Source organism: Canis lupus, chromosome 26 (assembly GCF_011100685.1).
Source record: "Canis lupus familiaris isolate Mischka breed German Shepherd chromosome 26, alternate assembly UU_Cfam_GSD_1.0, whole genome shotgun sequence".
Taxonomy (NCBI): domain Eukaryota; kingdom Metazoa; phylum Chordata; class Mammalia; order Carnivora; family Canidae; genus Canis; species Canis lupus.
Window position 1 is genome coordinate 216,387 of NC_049247.1, and position 21,288 is coordinate 237,674.

Here is a 21,288-nt window from a genome sequence, read left to right on the forward strand (position 1 = left end):
CAGCAGGGGGAGCTGCAGAGGGAGAAGCAGAGCCCCCACTGATCAGGGAACCTGACAAGGGGCTGGATCTCAGGACTCTGGGATCATGACCTGAGCCAGAGGCCTATGCTTCACTGTCTGAGCCACTAGGCGCCCCAGATTTTAGTTTTGGCATTATAAAATATATCTAGATTTTCGTTTATGGTTTTCTTAGGTGTTTTGTTAAGAAACCTTTCTCTTGAAAGAGAAAAAAAAAGACATCTTTCTCCATCTTGGTATCGTAAAATATTTCCTTGTATTATTGTCTAATAATACATTAGCATTTTGCTTTGACATTTAAGTTTTAATCTTTCTGGAGTTGTGTGTATGCATATAGTGTGAAGTATTGATCTAATCTCATTTTGTTTCCAAATGGGAAGCTAATTTCCTAATCCCAAGTATATTGGTTTGCTAGGATAGAGTAGGCAGACGGGGGGTGGGGGGGGGGGGGGTGATAAACAGGTCACACAGTAGAAGGCTGAGGGCACAGCTTCCTAATCTTGTGGTTTTCAACATCTTGGCCTTGTGCCTTCTAATGCCCTGGGGCTGGCAGACAGAGAGCCACAGTTACAAACTTGTGCTCTCCTCTTCTACTTCTGCCCCCAGGATGACCGCTACAGTTATTATAATACCTATGCAAGGTGGCTTCAGCTCCTCCACCTTGCCTCCCCTGCGGGGGAGGATGACCTAGAACCCTATAGAACCAAAATCTTCATGTCCTACACAAAACATGAAAAGACAGTCCTGACCCTGGTTCAGCTGCCCTCTGGACCTGCCTGCTCTCCCTTCCGGGGACAGTACTGTCTACGCTGCTTGGGGCCTGGTACTTCCCGCCATTGGGCTGTCTTTATCTATGAGAAGATCCTCATGTAAATCTTCCATGGGGAATCCAGGAACCAGACCTCCATTCACACAGTGCCAACTCCTGCACTGGGAACATTAGGACTGCCATAACAAAGTACCACAGACTGGGTGGGGTAAACAAATTTGTTTTGTCAACATTTTGAACATGATAAGTGTGAGATCAAGGTGTTGGCATATGTGGTTTCTTCCAGGGACTCTCTCCTTGGCTTGTAGGTGGCTATTTCCTCACATGGTCATTCCTCTGTGTGCGTCTGTGTCCTAATCTCCTTCTCTTATAAGGACACCAGTCGTTTCAGATTGAGGTCATCTCTATAACTCTATTTTACCTTCATTTTCTCTTTAAAGCCACTGTTTCAAATACAGCCACTTCCTAAGGTGCTGGGGTTAGGACTTCAGGAGTTTGGAGGCGGGGACACAATCCAGCCCATACTGCCAAGTATCAAATCTCCCATTCTTTCTTCAATATGTATGAATTTATTTCTTTTATATCCTAAATTTCCATGTGTCCAGGTATTCTTTCTGGGATACTTTCTGTTCCATCACCTTTAGTCTATCACTGTATGAATATCATTGTTTTGTTATTCTAGCTGAAATAGAAACCTCTTGTAGAAGGGAAAGCTCTTCTAACTGTGCTTGTTCATGATTGTCTTGGACAGTTTGAGACCTGTAAACTTTCTTTTTCATGTTAAGATCTGTCTCGTTTCAAGAAAGAAAATGCTTTTATTGTTTTGACTGGAATTATATTAAATGTATATTTTGTAAATATTAGTATTTTATTACATTTACTCCATCAATGTAGTATATCTTTGAACTTTTCAATTTTTTAAAAAATTAAGATTTTATGGTTTTTTAATTTTTAAAAAAGATTTTATTTATTTGAGAGAGAGAAAGAGAGTGTAGGGAGAGGGAGAAGCAGACTCCCTGTTGAGCACGGAGCCCGACGCAGGACTCCATCCCAGGACCCTGAGATCATGACCTGAGCTGAAATCAAGAGTCCAGTGCTTAACCAACAGAGCCACCCAGTTGCCCCGTTTATGTAAGTTAAGAGACCTATTCCTAGATAGTTTCCAACCTCGTATCAGAGGTATTCCTAAAAGGCTTATCATTCCTATTGATATTATGAACATGAGTTTTCTTTCCCTGGTGTATTTTCTTACTGGCTAATAAATGTGCTATGGACTGAATATTTGTGTGCTTCCAAAATTCCTTTGTTGAAATCCTAACTCCAGTGTGGCTGTATTTGGAGATGCACACCTAAGGAAATTAAGGTTAAATGAGAGTATTTCCATCTTTTCACCCAAAATACAACCGTGGGCCACACACAGGAAAACTGCTACGGATACTCCTGTTCAGCACTGGAGACAAGAGGATCCCCACACAGCAGTCACTGGTCCATAGAAATTCCTAAATCCCACTGCATGCATGTTACCAGGTACCAACTGGTCCTGTTCTCTTGGGGTTCTTCCTAGCTCTTGGCAGCACCTTTTGGATCTTGGTTCTGCCATCTGAGTCATCATCTTTCCTTATTCATAGGAAGTGATCCTGTTTGCAAGTGACCTCAGCCTCGCTCCTCCAAAAAGTTGAGTCCAAAGATCTCTTTTTAGTTTGTAGTTTGGTCCTTTTCAGTCCAAGTTTTATCACTGTTCAAAACCCTGTAGTGTGTGTGTGTGTGTTTATACTGTTTTTCAGTTTACACTTAGCTTTTTTTTTCATTTTTTACTGTAAACACTACACTGAGACATATAAATTTTTGTCCTGGGTTTTTCTTTCTACGCACTTTGCAATTTCATCCTTTTTCTTTTTTTTTTTTTTTTTTAATTTTTATTTATTTGTGATAGTCACACAGAGAGCGAGGCAGAGACACAGGCAGAGGGAGAAGCAGGCTCCATGCACCGGGAGCCTGACGTGGGATTCGATCCCGGGTCTCCAGGATCGCGCCCTGGGCCAAAGGCAGGCGCCAAACCGCTGCGCCACCCAGGGATCCCCACCTTTTTCTTTTTTTATTAAGCACTCCCAACACTCATGTTAACTCTATAATTAGCATGTCTCCAACTTCAAGTGATGGAAAATATTCTTGGGAATTAAGGTTGTATGAAATTTTCTTCAAAATTATTCTCCCCCAGGGGCGCCTGGGCGGAGGAGGAGTTTGGTAATTATATAAGTGTTGTTGCAGGGGAAAACTTTGTGGGCTTTTTTTTTTTTTTTTTTAAAGATTTTATTTATTTATTCATGATAGTCACAGAGAGAGAGAGAGGCAGAGACACAGGCAGAGGGAGAAGCAGGCTCCATGCACCGGGAGCCCGATGTGGGATTCGATCCCGGGTCTCCAGGATCGCGCCCTGGGCCAAAGGCAGGCGCCAAACCGCTGCGCCACCCAGGGATCCCTGTGGGCTTTTTATGTAACAATTAGACAAAAGCCACATCCCCCCAAGTCTCTTAGAGATAAGGTTGCCTCTGCTGTGGGCAGGGAGCCTGCTGTGAGGCCACAGCCTGACTTAGAAGATCTGTTGTTTGAGGGTCCACAGAGGCAGCCCCTGAAGTCCTCAGAAAGCATTTTTTTTTTGTCTGGAGGGGTTCATGAGGTACCCCTTAAATCTCTCTGAAATCTTACCTAAGGGTTTTATAGTCCGTGAGGGCATTTCTTAGTTTGGAGACACTTTACTAGCAGAAAGACTGGGCCACTTAACAGCTCTTCTGAGGAAGAATTGTTCTGTTTTTAGTTCCTCTCTCTGCTCTCAAATTTTATTAAAAGTAGTGAGAAAAAACCAGGTTGAACCCAAGCACTGTGCCTGGAAAACTGGGTTATTTCCTTTGAGGGCATTAGGTAGGTTTTTTTTATCTTTCATTTACATTAGATGGCAACATTGATAACTTGTCTGCCTTTACCTCCTTTCCCCATGTAACACTTTTCTCGTGTTCTGTCCAGCTCTCACCAACAATCTCTTTGATGACCTCTAGGTTCTTCTAATACCCTTTCCAAGAGCCCTTCAGGTTTTCACCAATAGTTTCCTCAGGAATCTTCCAGATTCATGGGATCCCTGGGTGGCGCAGCGGTTTGGCGCCTGCCTTTGGCCTGGGGCGCGGTCCTGGAGACCCGGGATCGAGTCCCACGTCGGGCTCCCTGCGTGGAGCCTGCTTCTCCCTCTGCCTGTGTCTCTGCCTCTGTGTCTCTCTCTGTGTGACTATCATGAATAAATAAATAAAATCTTTAAAAAAAAAAAAAAAAGGAATCTTCCAGATTCAGCACACTGCCCAGTGCCAAAGCTAGTAGGACCCCACTCCCAGGCCAAATTTCTATTCTGATCACAACTGCTTCCTAAAACGTCACCACAAAAACCTGAGCATACATAACAACAAAAATGAGTCTCTCTCATGGTTCTCTTGGGTCAGGCTTTCAGGTTTGGCTGGGCAGTTCTGGTTCAGGGTGTCTCATGTAATGTTGTTTGGCTGGTGGGTGCAGCTGGGAAGATGGCACTGGAGCATATGGGGGCTGGACGGGCATCTCTTTCTCTTCCTGTAGCCTCAGAACCTATGTAGGCGCCTCCCCAGCACCACAGCCTGAGAGACTGGCCACATGGCAGCAAGTGTTCCAGCTAGGGCAGCAGAAGCTGCATGGCCTTTGTGGTGTTTGTGCCTGTGTGTGGGTATTTGTGCCTGTGTGTCTGTGTGTGCATCTCTTTGTGTGTGTTTGTGCATGTGTGTCTCTGTGTGTGCATCTGTGTGTGCCTGTGTGTGGGTATTTGTGCCTGTGTGTGTGTGCATCTCTTTGTGTGTGTTTGTGCATGTGTGTCTCTGTGTGTGCATCTGTGTGTGCCTGTGTGTCTGTGTGGGTGTGCGCACGTGTAGAGGAGAGCATGCAGCAGCCCTTCACCACATTCTGCTGCTTCCAGTGACCACTAGCAAACAGGACCTTCAGTGGGAAGAGTGTACAGCCACAATGTGGAAGAGGAGGTGAGGAGGGGCTGGCTCTTGGCTACAGCCATCTTTGGAAAGCAAAACCCAGGGATCCCTGGGTGGCGCAGCGGTTTGGCACCTGCCTTTGACCCAGGGCGCGATGCTGGAGACCCGGAATCGAATCCCATGTCGGGCTCCCGGTGCATGGAGCCTGCTTCTCCCTCTGCCTGTGTCTCTGCCTCTCTCTCTGTGTGTGTGTGTGTGTGTGTGTGACTATCATAAAAAATAAAAAAAAAAAGGACAGCAAACCCCACCACATATGTCAAAAATGGCCAATTATGAGTAATTTTGATACGGGAGAGCTAGATTCTTGTCTCACAAAGTTAAAGAATGAATCTCACGAACAATAGAGTGAGTAAAGAGATAGAAGTTTATTAAGCAAAGATAGAAAGCTCTCAGAAGTGAGAGGGGTCCTGACAGGATCGACACTGAGGGCTTTTAGTGGTAGTCTTTTATTGAGAACTGACTAGGAAGCTTGTGGCCTTGAGATTCTTGTGCAGTCTTGGTTTGAGCCAGAACTATTGATAACACTTATGTCTTTGTGGTCTGGTGAGTTTCTTAGTAACCATCAAAGGGAGATACTCCCTAACATTTTGGAGCTAGATGCTAGGAAGCCAGGGTTTGGTTTTGTTTTGTTTTTTTCTGTTTCTGCTGCTATATCTCTGTTTTCTTGGGATGGGTAGAATCCTGACTCTGGGCCTTTCCGTGTCCTTGGGGTTTATGGGAGCCCACAGATTGCTAGGCACCTGACTTTGGCCCTTTCCTTTATCTTTCCCTGCCTAGCCCCATCTACCCCTAACTTGTTCCTACATCAATTTCATATAGTTCAACCTAGACAGACATACACAAATATGTGGGGAAAGAAACCTGGATTCCATTTTACCAAGAAAATTTTCATCTATTAGATTAGCCTATAATTATTATTTTTCTATAGTCTCTAGCCAGTTTTTGTATGAAGTTTTTACTAGGATTATAAAATGAATTTGGGAGTAATCTATCCTTTTAAAATTTTATAACACTGCTTGTATAACATAATGATGAGCAAGTTCTTTAATGTTTGGCAAAATTTTACTGTTCAATAATCCAAGCTTGCTACAATTCCATCAAGGGAAATTTTGGACTACAATTCAATTTCCATATTTGTTACTGATTTATTCAGTCTTGCTTTTTCTCTTTGGTCTATTTTGGTCATGTATAACTTGCAAGAAAATTGAGAAATTTTATCTAATCTTTCATATTTAGTGGTACATGGTTATCCTTATTCTCCTATAATTTTTAAAATTCTAAATTATATCTTTAATATATATTTATTTATTATTTATGATAGACATAGAGAGAGAGAGGCAGAGACACAGAGGAGGGAGAAGCAGGCTCCATGCCAGGAGCCTGACGCAGGACTCGATCCCAGGACTCCAGGACCGCGCCCTGGGCCAAAGGCAGGTGCTAAACCACTGAGCCACCCAGGGATCCCCTTCTAAATTGTATTTATGTCCTCTTTTCATCTCACATTAGTTACAAGTACTTTCTCATGAATGTTCGAAAATCTGTCACCCAGTCTGAGAAATAGGAAATTAAACAGGAAATTACAAGTAATTTGCAGCCTTTATTTGCTGCTCCTCCACAGACGCAGATGCCATCCTGAATATTCTGGTTATTGTTCTCTTGCTTTTTCTGTTTCATCATTTTATCACAGATACATGCCTGCCTAAATAATATGTAATTCACTTGATTTTTACCTTCAACAGTATTATATATCTAGGGCTTGAACATATGGTTTATTCAGCTGTAGTTTATGTCATAATACATAATATCCCATTTACTATTATAATAGTTTATTCATTCCCCTTTTACATCTCTGTTAGATTTCTTGTTTTAATTGAAACTTCTATTGAGAGAATTGTAAATTTCACCTGTAGTGTAAAGAATAATAGAGATCCTTATACTTTGCCCAGTTTACCCCAATGTTAACGTTTTGCAAAACTACAGTACATCGCAGTACAGTCCACAATCCTTAAGATTTGTTTCATTTACACTGTTCATGTATTAAACATTTTATTCTTTTATCATATGTGTAGGCTCATGTATCAACAACCCATATCATGATACTGAACAGTTCCCATACCACAATTTTTTTTGTATTTTCATTCTTTTGAAAATGGATTCATTTTGTTAAATCTCATTTCACAAAGTTTTTCTGGTATGTAGAAAAAGAATTAATTTGAATATATTGACCTGATATCTGATGACCTTGCTAAAATAATTTTTCATTTAACTATTTAGAAATGATTTGAAACTAGTGAAAAGTCGAAAAAAATCACAGAATTACAGAATTTACAGAATAGTAAGATTCCTAAATACACTTTACCTATATTCCCCAGATGTTGACATTTTACCATGTCTGCTTTCTCTATAAAAGAACATACTTCTCTTGAAAGGTAGAAGCATGAGTTGCAGACATAACTCCTCTATGCTCCGCACACTGCAGAGAATATCTCTAAGAAGCTTATGCTATTATCTAACCATAGTAAGTTATCAAATTGAGGAAGTGAACCTACATGCAATACTTTTATCAAATACACAGAACTTATTCAAGTTCCATCAGTAGTGCTAATAAAGTCCAAGAAGCAAAACTTGGATTCAGCATCCAATTTTATGTATCTTTAGTTACCTCTAAATTAAAGATTAATTAATTAATTAATTAATTATTTTAGGTAAACTCTACTACACACATGGGGCTCTGAGCAACCAGGCACCCCTGTTTAGTTACCTTTAAACTGGACCAGCCTTTTGGTCTCTCATGACCTCAACATTTTTTTTTAAATTTTTATTTATTTATGATAGTCACACAGAGAGAGAGAGAGAGAGAGAGAGAGAGGCAGAGACATAAGCAGAGGGAGAAGCAGACCTCAACATTTTTTAAAAGTGCCGTTTTCATGCTGAATGGTTCTCAACCTGGGTTTGCTAGATTCATGTGTCCTGATTTAGATTCAGGTTATGCATTTTTGGCAGGAATACTAAAGAAGTGATGTGTCTTTCTCAGAGATCCTATTGAGAATTCCGTATTTATTTGTACCTATAATAGCAATAATTTTGATTGCTTAATTAAGGTGGTAAATGCCATATTTCTCTTTTGTAAAGTTATTTTCCCAATTGTAATTAATAAGTATCTCATGGGAAGATGTTTTAAGATTAATTAAATATTCCTTTATAACCCTTTCACCCACCTAATTTTAGCATTCATGGATGATTCTTGCCTAACACAAGTATTACTGTGCTGGCTACCAAGTGGTGATTTTTCTTATGTATTAAGTGATATTTTACTTTGAAGAAGAATTTTCCCTTCTCTTTGTTTATATATTTACATATTTATATCAATATGGATCCATGGACTTATTTTATTATTTTGGTAATAACCTACTACCATTATTTATTTGGATGCTCTATTCCAGATTTGGCCAGTGTTAAGCTGGCTGCAGTATCCTTTTGACAAGACCCCATCATTAAATTTTTGACGTCTGTTCTGTGACCTGTCCCTTGGTCTACACTGTATATTCCCTGCACACTTGAAAACATGTACATTCTGCCATAGTTGGGTGGAGTGCTCCATAGAGGTGTGTTAGGTCAAGGATTATAGTGTTCAAAGCTATTTCCTTGTTGTTATGGGCTGATTGTATCCTTGCATGAGAGATGTTGGGATCCCAACCCACACACCCCAGGATGGGACCTTATTTAGAGATAGAGTCTATGGAGATAATCACGTTTAAGTGAGGTTATTGGGATGGGCCGTAAGCCTGTATGACTGGTATCCTTACAAAAATTTCACGGCACCTGAGTGGCTCAGTCAGTGAAGCATCTGTCTTCAGCTTGAGTCATGATCTCGGGGTCCTGGGATCAAGCCTCATGTTGAGCTCCCTGCTCATTGGGGACTCTGCTTCTCCTTCTCACTTGGCCCCTAACAACTTGTATATGCCCACTCCCTCAAATAAATAAAATCTTTAATGAAAGGGCAGGGGAAATTGGACACAAATATAGACACACAGTGAGAGAAAATGTGGAGACAAAGGGATGAACATCTACAAGTCAAAGAGAGTGAGCGACCTGAGAGAGAACCAAGTCTGCTGGTGCCGTGATGTCAGACTTCTGGCCTCTGCAACTGTAATACAGTAAGCAGCTGTTATTTAAAACACTAATTTTGGAGTACTTTGTAATGGCAGCCTAGCAAACGAATAAGGATTTCTGTACTGGAAAATAGGGTGCTGCTGTAGCAAATACCTAAAAGTGTGGAAGAGGGTTTGGATGTGGTAGAGGATGGGAGTTTTGAGGCACCTGATATGAAAGCCTGGCTTGCCCTGAAGATACTGTTGGTAGAAATGCTTCAGAGGTACTTCTGATGAGGTGTCAGAGAGAAGTGAACAACAGGTTATTGAAAACTGGAGGAAAACATGATTTTTGCAATAAAGTGACAGAAAACTTGGCTAAACTGTGTTTTATTGTAAAAAAAACTTATAATGAACTGGAATGTTCAGCTGAACAGATTTCAAGCAGTGCTGAAGGCATGGCCTGACTTCTTGCTGCTAACAGTACAATATATGAGAGGGCAGAGAGATAAACTGAAAAATGAATTGTTAAGTATAAAGGAACTAGATTTTGAAAACTTGGAAGACTCTCAGATTATCCATATTACAAAAAGTGAAAAAGCATGCTCTGGACAGAAAAAGAGATTAGGTGTCAACCATCTCGGCAGAAATGCTACCAACTTGGACTGGAGGGGACAGACAAGTCTTTGGATGTCCAGGATTCTACAGGCAGGAAATAGGCCAGCAGAACTCAGATGTGCATACAGGCCAACCCTAAAGAGAAAGGAAGAATGAACCCGAGGGTAGAGCCACCTCCTTGGTCTCAGAGGGTTAAGCCATCTTTCAATTTCAGAGATTTGTCTACCATCCAGGATGAGGGGCAGGGCCACCCCCCAGTGGGCTCATAGTCAGAGCATTTGGCCAAGGCCTTATTAAACTCTAATGGAATTTGCCCTTAGGTTTTGACTTGCTTGAGACTCACAACCCTTTGTCCTGATTTCTCCCTTTTGGGATGGGAGAGTCTACTTTATGCCTGTCTGATCATTCTATTTTGGAAGCAGGTAACCTGTCTGGTTTCACACATTCCCAAATGGAGAGGAATATTGCCCCAGGATGAAGCATACCCATCTCATACACCTATGATTTAGATGATATTTTGGGATTTTGGAACTGATGCTTGGAAGAATGAAGCCTTCTGGGCTTGTTGGGCTGGGGTGAGTGTATTTTGCATGTGAAAGGACATGGATGGGAGTGCAAGGGGGCAAACTTAGATGTTTAATTACACCTGTTCAAAAAGGATGTATTGGATTCTAGCCCCCAGCACCTCAGGCTGTGAAGTTAGTTAGGAATAGGATCTTTACAGAGATAATCAAGTGAAAATGAGATAATTAGGGTGAGACCTCACCCAATAAATGGGATCCTTCTAAGAAATTTGGGCACAGAGTTGGTAGTAATGAGCCCCGAGGTGTTGGCAGAATGAGCTGCCTCCTGTAAGGCGTGGTCCACTTTTTCAGAGAGGGTAAGGGGCTCCACATTAGGGTGTGGCACATTTCCTGGGCAACAGCAGGACCACAACTCTGTCATTGTAGTTAGTGCAAAAGCCACTAGACAATACACAATGTCCCCCTATGTTCCAATAAAACTTGATTGGCGGATGCTAAAATTTGAAGTTCAAATAATATATATTTTTAAAAACCTTTGGATTTTTTTAAAGATTTTTATTTTTTATTTTTTTAAATTCATGAGAGACAGAGAGAGAGAGAGAGAGAGAGAGGCAGAGGAAGAGGAAGAGAGGCAGAGGGAGAGAAGCAGGAGCCATGAAGGGAGCTCGACGTGGGACTGGACCCCGGGTTTCCAGGATCAGGCCCTGGGCTGAAGGTGACACTAAACCGCTGAGCCACCTGGGCTGCTCTCAAATAATATTCTCAATTGGTGAGGTAGTTTTGATCTTTTTGCAACCATTTAAAAACATAAAGACTTCTTGGCTTCTGTCCATACAAATAAGTTGTATTTGACCTGAGAGCTGGCAACACCTAAGCTACATGTGGTTTTTTTTTTTTTAAGATTTTATTTATTTATTCATGATAGAGAGAGAGAGAGAGAGAGAGGCAGAGACACAGGCAGAGGGAGAAGCAGGCTCCATGCAGGGAGCCTGACGCGGAACTCAATCCTGGGACTCCAGGATCGCCCTGGGCCAAAGGCAGGCACTAAACCGCTGCGCCACCCAGGGATCCCCTAAGCTACGTGTTTCTGAGTGAAGAGCATCCAGCAGTTTCTCAGGTGTCTGCCCAGTTGAGTTCGGACTTCTGTCAGATCTCCCCACATGAACTGTCAACAAACTACTTTTTCTAGATCAATATATGTTCATATAAAGGATTAGCAAGCATGTGAAGTAGATGTGAATTTAGCAATGTCACAGTTAATGCTTTTCCTTGGGATGAGATTTCAGAGCCTCACATCTGTCATTGTTGGGTTTAAGAGTGAACAGAAGTAGCCATCCCATCTCCTATGTCAGATTTACTCATAAATTAAAAACCCGGGCAGCCCCGGTGGCGCAGCGGTTTAGCGCCGCCTGCAGCCCGGGGCGTGATCTGGAGACCCTGGATCGAGTCCCACGTCGGGCTCCCTGCATGGGGCCTGCTTCTCCCTCTGCCTGTGTCTCTGCCTCTCTCTCTCTCTCTCTCTGCATCTCTATGAATAAATAAATAAAATCCTTAAAAAAAAACTTTAAAACAAACAAACAAACCCTTCCATGGCAGTAGCCTTTGGTGTTCCCAGAATCTTATCATCAGGGGTCACAAGGTTCTTGGTATACACAAGCAATAATGCTACTTCATACTATGGGCTGAAGTTTCCATGTTGGAATGTGACATGAATCTGATTTTCTTCTTGCCTCGGGAATAAAGCCTCTTTTGTTACTTATCTGCTACTCCCCAGCAGCAATTTATCAGTTAAAGACCCTTCAGTAATAGGAGATAGAAATTCACTCTCCTAAACTTTAGCAGGAAACAAAAGAAACCAAAAAACCCATTTTTATTGAAGAGAGGAAGGACACAGGGCAGAAAACCAGGTTCAAAGAGGGATGGCACCCAGTTATTCTGGGAAACCAATACAGCAGGAGCGAATTGATGGTCCTCAATTCTGGGCAAGAGTGAGTGAGTGCCACAGATACCTCTGGTTCATACTACACCCAAAGACTCAGAATCCAGGAAAGAGGCTACCATGACCTGGAAGTGGGCATAATGCTCACCTGTGGCTGGTAGAACAGGTGCCCTGAAAGACACCAACCCAGAGATGCACATATCAGAGAGGTGCTCCTCCAGAGAAAACCAGAGTGCTCTTACTCATCAGTGAAGAACAGACTCTGAACTGCTAAAATATAATCCACATTCATTTCGATTTCTCTCACACAGCAGCCCTCTGATAAATGTCAAACCCACTACATAGACTGCTAAATAAGTAAACTCATTTTGGGAATAGTATCTTTCCCGTTATTAAAAGCCACATTACTTTGGTTGCTAAGAAATAAAGAGACAAAACTGATACTTAGCATTTAATATGGAGAATATTAGGAAATGTTATTCCACAAACTACCAAATATATGTGTAACAAGTTACATTAAAAAATAAAATACTGAAATTTTTAAAAATGCTATTCAGTTACTCAGGAAAGTCACACTAAATATGTTTGAGAACCTTGAGAATATGTTTCTTGCTGTTTTCCTGACTGCTGCTTTATTTACATTTTAAAATAAAACACAACTTTATACTCCATCATGAAAAAAATCTACCATTTAAAGTTGAGGTTTTCTTCACTCTAAAACATAGTTTCAAATCTGGAATGTGACTCTCCACACATAACACATTTCATATGGGAAAATGCTTTCCTGATTTATTAAATTTGGAAAGCTTTAGATATGAATTCTCCAGATTTTACCTTTATAATGATGCTACCTCATTTCATAGTTACTGCTCCTCATTCCCTCAGGTCTCGTCCACAGAGACTCATAGGACTTATTTCTGAAAGCTTTTGCCCCTTCATTCCATATAGGACGGTCTCTAACTCTGTTTTTAGGACTTCCTGCTTGTGCATCCCATCTATATCATCGCCTAAAGTCTCCTGAGGATCCATGTCGGTGAGAAAGTTCTTAACATCTACTTCCTTCTAATGTTTCACTTGTGAGTTTTTCGATGTATACGAAGCCCTGAATTCCAACAGAAAGATTTCCCACATTCAGAGCATTTCCATGGTTTTTCTCCAGTGTGAACTCTCTGATGCTCACTGAGGGACGACTTCTGAGTGAAGGCCTTTCCACATTCACCACACTTAAAAGGTTTCTCTCCTGAGTGAGTTTTCTGGTGTATCTGAAGTGACGCCTTCCTGGGATAGGCTTTCTCACATTCGCTGCATTCATATGGCTTCTCTGTTGAGTGAGTTCTCTGGTGTATGATGAGCTGGGATTTCCCACAAAAGGCTCTCTCACAGAAACTACATTCATAGGGTCTTTCTCCTGTGTGCGTTCTCCTATGTATCACAAGGTATGATTTGCTGCTGAAAGCCTTCCCACACTCAGTGCACCCATAGGGCTTCTCACCTGCATGTGCTCTCAGATGTGCGGTAAGTTGTTCCTTCCTACCAAAGGCTTTCCCACATTCACTGCACTGATAAGGATTATTTCCCGTGTGGATTCCCTGGTGAACAACAAGTTGTGTCTTCATGTTGAAGGCTTTCCCACAATCGCTGCACTGATAGGGTTTCTCCCCTGTGTGCATTCTGATGTGAACCAGGAGGTATGACTTACTCCTAAAAGCTTTCCCACATTCACTGCATTTATGAGGCTTCACTCCTGTGTGAGTCCTCTGGTGTACAACAAATGGTGACTTCAAACTAAAGGCTTTCCCACACTCACCACATTCATAAGGTTTCACTCCTGTGTGGCTTCTCTGGTGTAAGATAAGCTGTGACTTCCAGCTGTAGGCTTTCCCACATTCACTGCAGCCATAAGGTTTCCCTCCTGTGTGAATTTCCTGATGGACGATGAGCTGTGACCTGAAGGAGAATACCTTCCCACAGTCACTACAGGAGTAGGGCTTTTCTCCTGTGTGGACTCTCTGATGAGCGTTAAGGTTTGACTTGGCACTAAACGCCCTTTCACACTTGGTGCATTCGTAAGGTCTCTCTCCCGTGTGAATTCTGAGATGGACAATCAGCTGTGATTTACAACGAAAAGCTTTTCCACATTCATTACACACACAGTTCTTTTCTATACTGTGAGCTCTTTGATGCTTAAGAAAATAGGATTCTTCATATCCATGGAATTTATCAGGATTTTTTCTCAGACAGCTTTTGGTTGAACCTGAGTTTTGTGTCAGACTTTTTCCATGTGTGTTGTACTTATGGATTCTTTGTCTTGAAGAAACATGGATTCTGCTCAGATGACGTTTTCCAAACGTGCCACAAGCATAATTTCTCTCAACATTTTCAAACTCATCTTGACTTTTCTGGTACCACTCTTTCCAACCTTCTAGGAAAAATAAATATACATGTATATATATTTTTAATCATCAATGTAGCTGATATGGGATTAAGAGAGCTATAGGACTGCCATGTAATGAGTCTTTTTTTCTTGATAACAGGCCTCAGACACTGGCTCAAAAGAAATACTGGCCAGGCCTACATGTGCCATATATCTGAGCTTTGGAGCACAAGGAACTGAGTCAAACCAAATCCCATTATGGAAATGGGTCGCAAATAGCAGTGATCAAAAATGGTTTTTAAAAGACAGGCTTAGAGGTACCTGGGTGGCTCAGTGGGTTGAGTGACTAACTCTTGGTTTCAGCTCAGGTCATGATCTCAGGGTTGTGACATCGAGCCCTGTGTCTGATGGCTTGTGGTCAGTGGGGAGCCTGTTTGAGATTCTCTCTCTCCCTTTGCCCCTCCCCCACCCTGCCCCATTGCCACTCTCCTATGCTGTGCTCCTGCTCTCTATCAGAAAAAAAAAGAAAGAAAAAGAAAGAAAGAAAGAAAGAAAAGAAAAGAAAACAAGAGGCTCAAAAAGCTTAGCCTGCAATTAGGAGCCAATGCCATTTATCTTATATCTGAATGTTATTATTATAGGTGTTTACTCAAAAAATGAATTTTGAATATACAGAATAACCAGAGTATAACATTCAGATAGGTACAATGAGACATTGAAAGTAAGACTGTGTTAGCCATAGGAAAATTAAGGGCAAGACATTCCAAACAGATGGAAAAACACATACAAAGTTCTTGAGAAGGGAACACCTGCTTGCCACAGTTAAGTAATAGAAAACATGAGGGGTGCCTAGGTGGCTCAGTCAGTTGGGTATCTGCCATCAGCTTAGGTTATGATCATGGTGTCCTGAGATCAAGCCCCAACTGCTCCGTGGGGAGCCTACTTCTCTCCTCCCCCCTCATGCTCCCTCTTCCTAGCTCTGTCGCTATCTCTTTCTCTCCCTCTCTCAAATAAACAAACAAACAAACACTTTTAAAAAAAGAAATAAGAAGTCTGGTAGGCTCAATCGGTGGAGCCTGTGACTCTTGATCTCAGGATCAAGAGCCCCACATTGGGTGTGGAGCCTACAAAATAAAAAAGAAAGAAAGAAAAAAGAAATATTTTGAAAAAAGGCTAACGCTAAAACCCACTGAGTGAACAGAGTGAGGCAGGAACCAAATAGGCAGCAAAAAGTTCTCATCTTAACCAAGGGGTTTCAATTAGAGGACATCTTGATTTGTGTTGTACTTTTAAAAGATGTTTGGCTGTTTTGTAAGAAATGAGTAAGAAAAGGGCTAAAAGACAAATGAGAAAGCCCTTGTAGTAGTGCAGGAAGACATCAGAGTGTATCTGAAAAGAACCAAGAAAATCTACCAAAGGACTGGATGAAGAAGGCGAGAGATGGGGATGCTTTAAGAACTCTAGATTTTAGGCTTGTGAAACAGGGGTGCTGCTCTCTGAGTAAGAGAATGTTTGGAAGAAAAATGAAGGACTTTGTTTTGGATCTGATTACACTTGAGATCTCAGCTAAAAATCCAAATGGAGAGGCAGACAGACTGACGTTTAGTGCTTAGGAAAAAGCTGGCGTCAACAACACGTAAAGAGTCTTTTGTTTTGTTTGTTTTTGTTTTTGTTTTTTTTTACGTAAAGAGTCTTAAACGCTATGAAGGATGAGACTTTCCAAGGAAGGTGAGCAGATGACACTGAGACTGGACAACAAGGCTCAACAGGACCATGATGTTGAGTGTGATACCCACAGGGCAGCAGGAAAGGAGCACTCATCAGGGGCACAGCCCTGGCATGTCACCACAGCTGTCCTGGGGGGCTGCCAGGAGATCTCCTCTTCCTCAGGATCCTCCTGATAAACCCTTTCTAACCACTTATGTAGGAACAATTCACCTTATGGTTTGTGCCTCAAAGCGGGGGCCACTAAACTCCAGGAAAGGGGTGGGAACACCAAGACCAGTGGCTAGAAAAGGACTTCTCAGGCTTGAAGACATGTCCAGATAACTGTTGGTTGCCGGTATTGGCTTAAAAGAATTAGAAAAAAAGAAGACTTACTGGAAGCTTGTTAGATGTCTTTTGTTTGTTTGTTTGAAAATTTTACACACACACACATATATATATGTATTTGAAAGAGAGATAGAGGCAGAGACCAAGATAGTGAAAGAGCACCTGAGCCAAAGGCAGATGCTGAACTGAGCCACCCACATGTCCTGCTTGTTGTTTTATTTTTGTTTTTGTTTTCTTGTTGAGTTTTGAAGGGAACTTAAGCCTGATCTGATAACAGCCTATGATTCTTTAGCCCCAAATATGACCAAATCTGCACCAACTAACAGGGGCCATTCTCCTCAAGCCATCTGTGGCCATGTAGGACAAAGAGAAAAAAAAGACTGGAATGAGAAGGAAAAGTGTGCCAGTGCTAGGGCAAGAAGTCTTTGATTTTTTTTCTCAAAGAGGACAGTGTATAACTGATGACTGCTACCTTCATCCACCCCTCTGGAAAGTGACAGGATGCATATAAAAACAAATCCAGCAGGAATAGCTAAGGAGAAGACTAGAGTTCTCAATTATGGCTAAGAATTTGAGCTACCCATGCCTGAGAGAACACTGATCTAGTCTGGGAACTGAGTGAGGGGTCAGGAGCTATGAAGACACTGCCAAAGGATAAAATACTGGCCAAAACAGAAGCAGCACTAAGATTAGCAACGGAGGTGAGCCTGGGAGCCCAGGATAGTACTACAAGTGCAACAGCAATAATAAGGAAAGTGAGGAAGCCAGAGACGAACACTTCCTTCACATTTCTGCTACTGAGGAAGCCTGGGGATCTTTTACATGCATTTAACCTGAGGGACAGGAGTGCAGAAGAAAAGAGGATGAGGATACCCATGGGATGTTACAACATGGGAGAAAAAAAGCTGAAATCTCCCAAGTGGAAAAGCCCTTCAGCTGTTACAGTACTGGCGAGAAAACAGGTAGATTTGGGAAATAGACCCCTCTGGATGACTCCAAAGGAAAGAGTAAGAGGAGCCAGGAAATATAAGGTGATAAAAATCACTTCATGACACAGGTGAGACTGGGCTGGTTTCAGATTCCATTTAAGGAAAGTGCCCAAGAAAGTAAAAGCTAATTTTAAAAGGAGAGAAAAGAAAGCAATGTAATCTCTAAAAGTGATGTTGAGCAAAGGACTGACTGAGGGATTATCTGTGGAAAGCAAGAGAGAAAGTCCACATATGGGAAGTAGAGGGCGTGAGTCACGCAAAGGGATAGGAGAGAAGATCTCTCTGGAGGATGGAACGGCTGAGGTGGTCCATGACCACAGGAAGGAGGGAAAATAACCCCGAAAGCAGCATCTAAGCAGAGTCCCTCAGACCCATGAGAAGAAAGCCCAAACATGGGCAGAGAGATGGTCCTTCCCCAAGGAGCTAGCTTATAAGTTCCTCCCGAGTCGCCCAATAGTTCAAGGGCTCCAGTGTAGAGTTTTCACACACCACTGCCCCACGGCCAGCCCTGGCTCATTCCGACACCCCCATCTTCCTGCTCACCCACCTGGATAGCTCTGGCGGGAAACTTTGGCATTTATCATCCACGGCTCCTCTCCTTGCTCCAACTTGAAGATTAAATCAGGTTTGGTACCATGATACCCTGTTAGTGGAAAATCACAAAGGATGTGGGCCACGCTGCTAGGGACTAAGGGGTCCAGACCTACAAAACCTAACTGCTCACTTGCACTTGGGGGAGGATTATAGTTAGGGGATGAGGGCCAAATAGGGACCATGAGCTTTGATCTCTAAGGTTCAAGCCCATAACCATTAAAAACTTTGGAGGGCGCAGCATCGGTGGCTCAGTGGTTTAGCGCCACCTTCAGTCCAGGGTGTGACCCTGGAGACCTGAGATGGAGTCCTGTTTTGGGCTCCCTTCACGGAGCCTGCTCTTCCCTCTGCCTGTGTCTCTGCGTCTCTTTCTCTGTGTCTCTCATGAATAAATAAATAAAATCTTAAAAAATATATATATTTTTAGAGAATTCATGGTAGATAAACAAAAGAAAAAGGGATGGTGATTTATAAATCACAACCTGAGATCAACAGAGAAGTGGCACTTACCCAGAGACACCAGGTGGCTATAATTCTCCAGGATCACATCCCTGTACAGGTACTTCTGTGCAGAATCCAGCAACTGCCACTCTTCCCAGGTGAACTCCATAGATATATCCTTGAATGACAATAATCCCTGTAATAATATACATCCCATTCAATCGGATGCTATTACATTAGGTGACGTGGAACAGATGTACAGGAACTGGTAAAGGAAAAATGTTCCTCCATGGACTGCCTCCTGTGTCCAGGTCAGCACGGACTTTCAGAATAAAACAGAACAAAAACAGTGGTGCCTGGGTGGCTCAGTCAGTGAATCGTCTGGTTCAGTTCAAGTCATAATCCCAGGGTCCTAGGATCAAACCCCATGTTGGGCTCCCTGCTCAGTGGGGAGTCTGCTTCTCCTGTTCTCTGCCGCTCCCCCTGCTCATTCTCTCACTTGTATGCTCTCTCTCAAGTGAATAAATAAAAAATCTTTAAAAAACAAAACCAAAAAACTTTTGCGTTTCCATGTGCCAGATACTGGTTTTGGTCCTGAAAACTTCAGGATGAACACAACCAACTTCTGCCCTCAAGAAGCTTCCAGTCTGGGGATCCCTGGGTGGCGCAGCGGTTTGGCGCCTGCCTTTGGCTCAGGGCGCGATCCTGGAGACCCGGGATCGAATCCCACGTCGGGCTCCCGGTGCATGGAGCCTGCTTCTCCCTCTGCCTGTGTCTCTGCCTCTCCCTCTCTTTCTCTGTGTGACTATCATAAATAAAAAAAAAAAAAAAAAAAAAGAATTGGCTGCCTTTAAAAAAAAAAAAAAAAAAAAAGAGCTTCCAGTCTTGTAGAGGGAAACAGGCATCTATACATGAAGATGAAACAGGTGTTGTAAGTCTTGCATTAAAAAAAATTATCCAGGATATATTTTGCCCAGAGATGAAAAGAATAATTGTAAACACATGGGAAGGTCTGACCCTGTGAACTCTCATCTTGGCAGCTGCTCAACCCATCTTGAGTCTCAAATGGAGTGAGAGCCTGGCACCATTAAAAAAAAAAAAAAAAAAAAAAAAGCCAAAATAGGTAAATTCCTAGTCTTCTTTCAAGAAACTAAGGGGCCCATTACTGAGGCCAGCCAGGGTTCACTTCAACATAGACTCTGAACCTGGAGCTAGTGCTGCAGAGCCGCAGATGATGGAGAGCCACTGTGGGTGGGCATGGGGTGGTAAGGACTTGAGATTTCATTACAAGTGAGGAGATGTGGGCAGTCTGGGTGGTTCAGCGGTTTAGCGCTGCCTTCAGCCCAGGGCGTGATCCTGGAGACCTGGGATTGAGTCCCACTTCGGGCTCTCTGCATGGGGCCTGCTTCTCCCTCTGTCTGTGTCTCTGCCTCTCTCTCTCTCTCTCTCTCTCTCTCTCCCCCTCTGTCTGTGTCTCTGCCTCTCTCTCTCTCTCTCCCTGTCTGTGTCTCTGCCTCTCTCTCTCTCTCTCTCATGAAATAAATAAAATAAATAAAATCTTAAAAAACAAAACAAAACAAAAAACAAGTGAGGAGATGCCAAAAAGCAAATGTGACAAACAACTGTTGGCCTGGATGCAGACCATGTGGAACTCACATATTGGCCATGGGAACATAAAGTGGTTTTGCCAAATCTCTAAACTGGTAGTATATACTAAACTTAAATATACATACACTCGATGACCAAACATTATCACTCCTACATACATGCCAGCTGGCTGTCAACCATGAGCAAGATTCTGCACCCCCAGGGGATGTCTGGCACTGTCTAGAGACACCTGAGATTGTCATATGGGGCTAGTGCTGCTGGTAGCTACACAGGGAGAGGCCAAGGCCAAATCTGGATGCTGCTCAACATCCTATATTGCATGGGACAGTCCTTCACAATGAAGAGTAATTCTACCCTAAATGTCAACAGTGTCAAGGCTGAGAAATCTGGGATAAGCCTAAAAGAAATGAGAACTGGTATCCCTCAAAAGACGTGTACAAAAATGTTTATAACAATGTTATTCAAATAGCCATTAGCTGGACACGGCCCAAATGTTGCTGCTGCCCATGTCTACGAATACAGCAGATAAACTAACAGTCATACAACACTGTATCATACAACTTGGGGGTCACTGACAAACCATGTTGAGAAAAGCCAGACACTTTACTATACAATTCCAATTATATTAAGTTTAAAAAAAAAAACAAACAACAAAATTTATGGTGTTAGATGTTAACAGAAATAAAACCAATAAAACAAAGCAGTGACCCCTGGGGGGAGGGGGGAGGGGATGACAGTGGCCATTGGGAGAACATGGAACCTTCTAGAGCTCCGGAATTCTTTAGTTTGATTTTGATTTGTCTTCAGTGCATTCTCTAATTCTGTGACTTATAAGACTATTCAGTCATTCAGATGTCCAAAACATAGTTCTCATATGTATTTGGTCTTCATCCATGGTTTGTTTCCTGGCTCAGACTTCCTAAAAATCCCTGAAATTTCCTCTAATGAGTGTGAGCAAGGTATCTTTTGTTATGTTAATGAGGCGACTTCTTGAAAGCCCTTTGACAGCCTACCAAAGTGCAGGTGGTTTCCAGGAAAGTGTCCCCCATCTCTAGGTGGACAGTTCAGTGTATACTACCAGTTTGGAGAATTAAGGTGAATGCTCAGCTTAATTCTCTCCTTTGTGTTGTGTGTAGGGGAACTGCACCTCCACCCCTCTCGTTGGAATTGGTTCCAGAAACCTAAAAGAATATAAATAGTCTCCTTAAGATTGATGCAT

The 21,288-nt window shown here is 42.4% G+C and overlaps 1 protein-coding gene across 6 annotated transcripts in view; it reads right to left on the reverse strand.

Annotated features, from left to right (window-relative positions):
* Positions 1-21,288, reverse strand: part of LOC100686099 (zinc finger protein 84) — a 65,110-nt gene that overhangs the window by 27,153 nt on the left and 16,669 nt on the right. For 3 of the 6 annotated variants that reach the window (XM_038574571.1, XM_038574575.1, XM_038574570.1), the window contains 2 exons: positions 18,531-18,657; positions 17,977-18,072 (listed from right to left, as the gene is read on the reverse strand). The exons of 1 other annotated variant lie outside the window; for it this stretch is intronic. In XM_038574571.1, the coding sequence (XP_038430499.1) occupies positions 17,977-18,072; positions 18,531-18,657 (223 nt within the window). The remainder of the gene's footprint in view (positions 1-17,976; positions 18,073-18,530; positions 18,658-21,288) is intronic. 2 more of the 6 variants (XM_038574573.1, XM_038574572.1) reach the window with 1 other exon arrangement.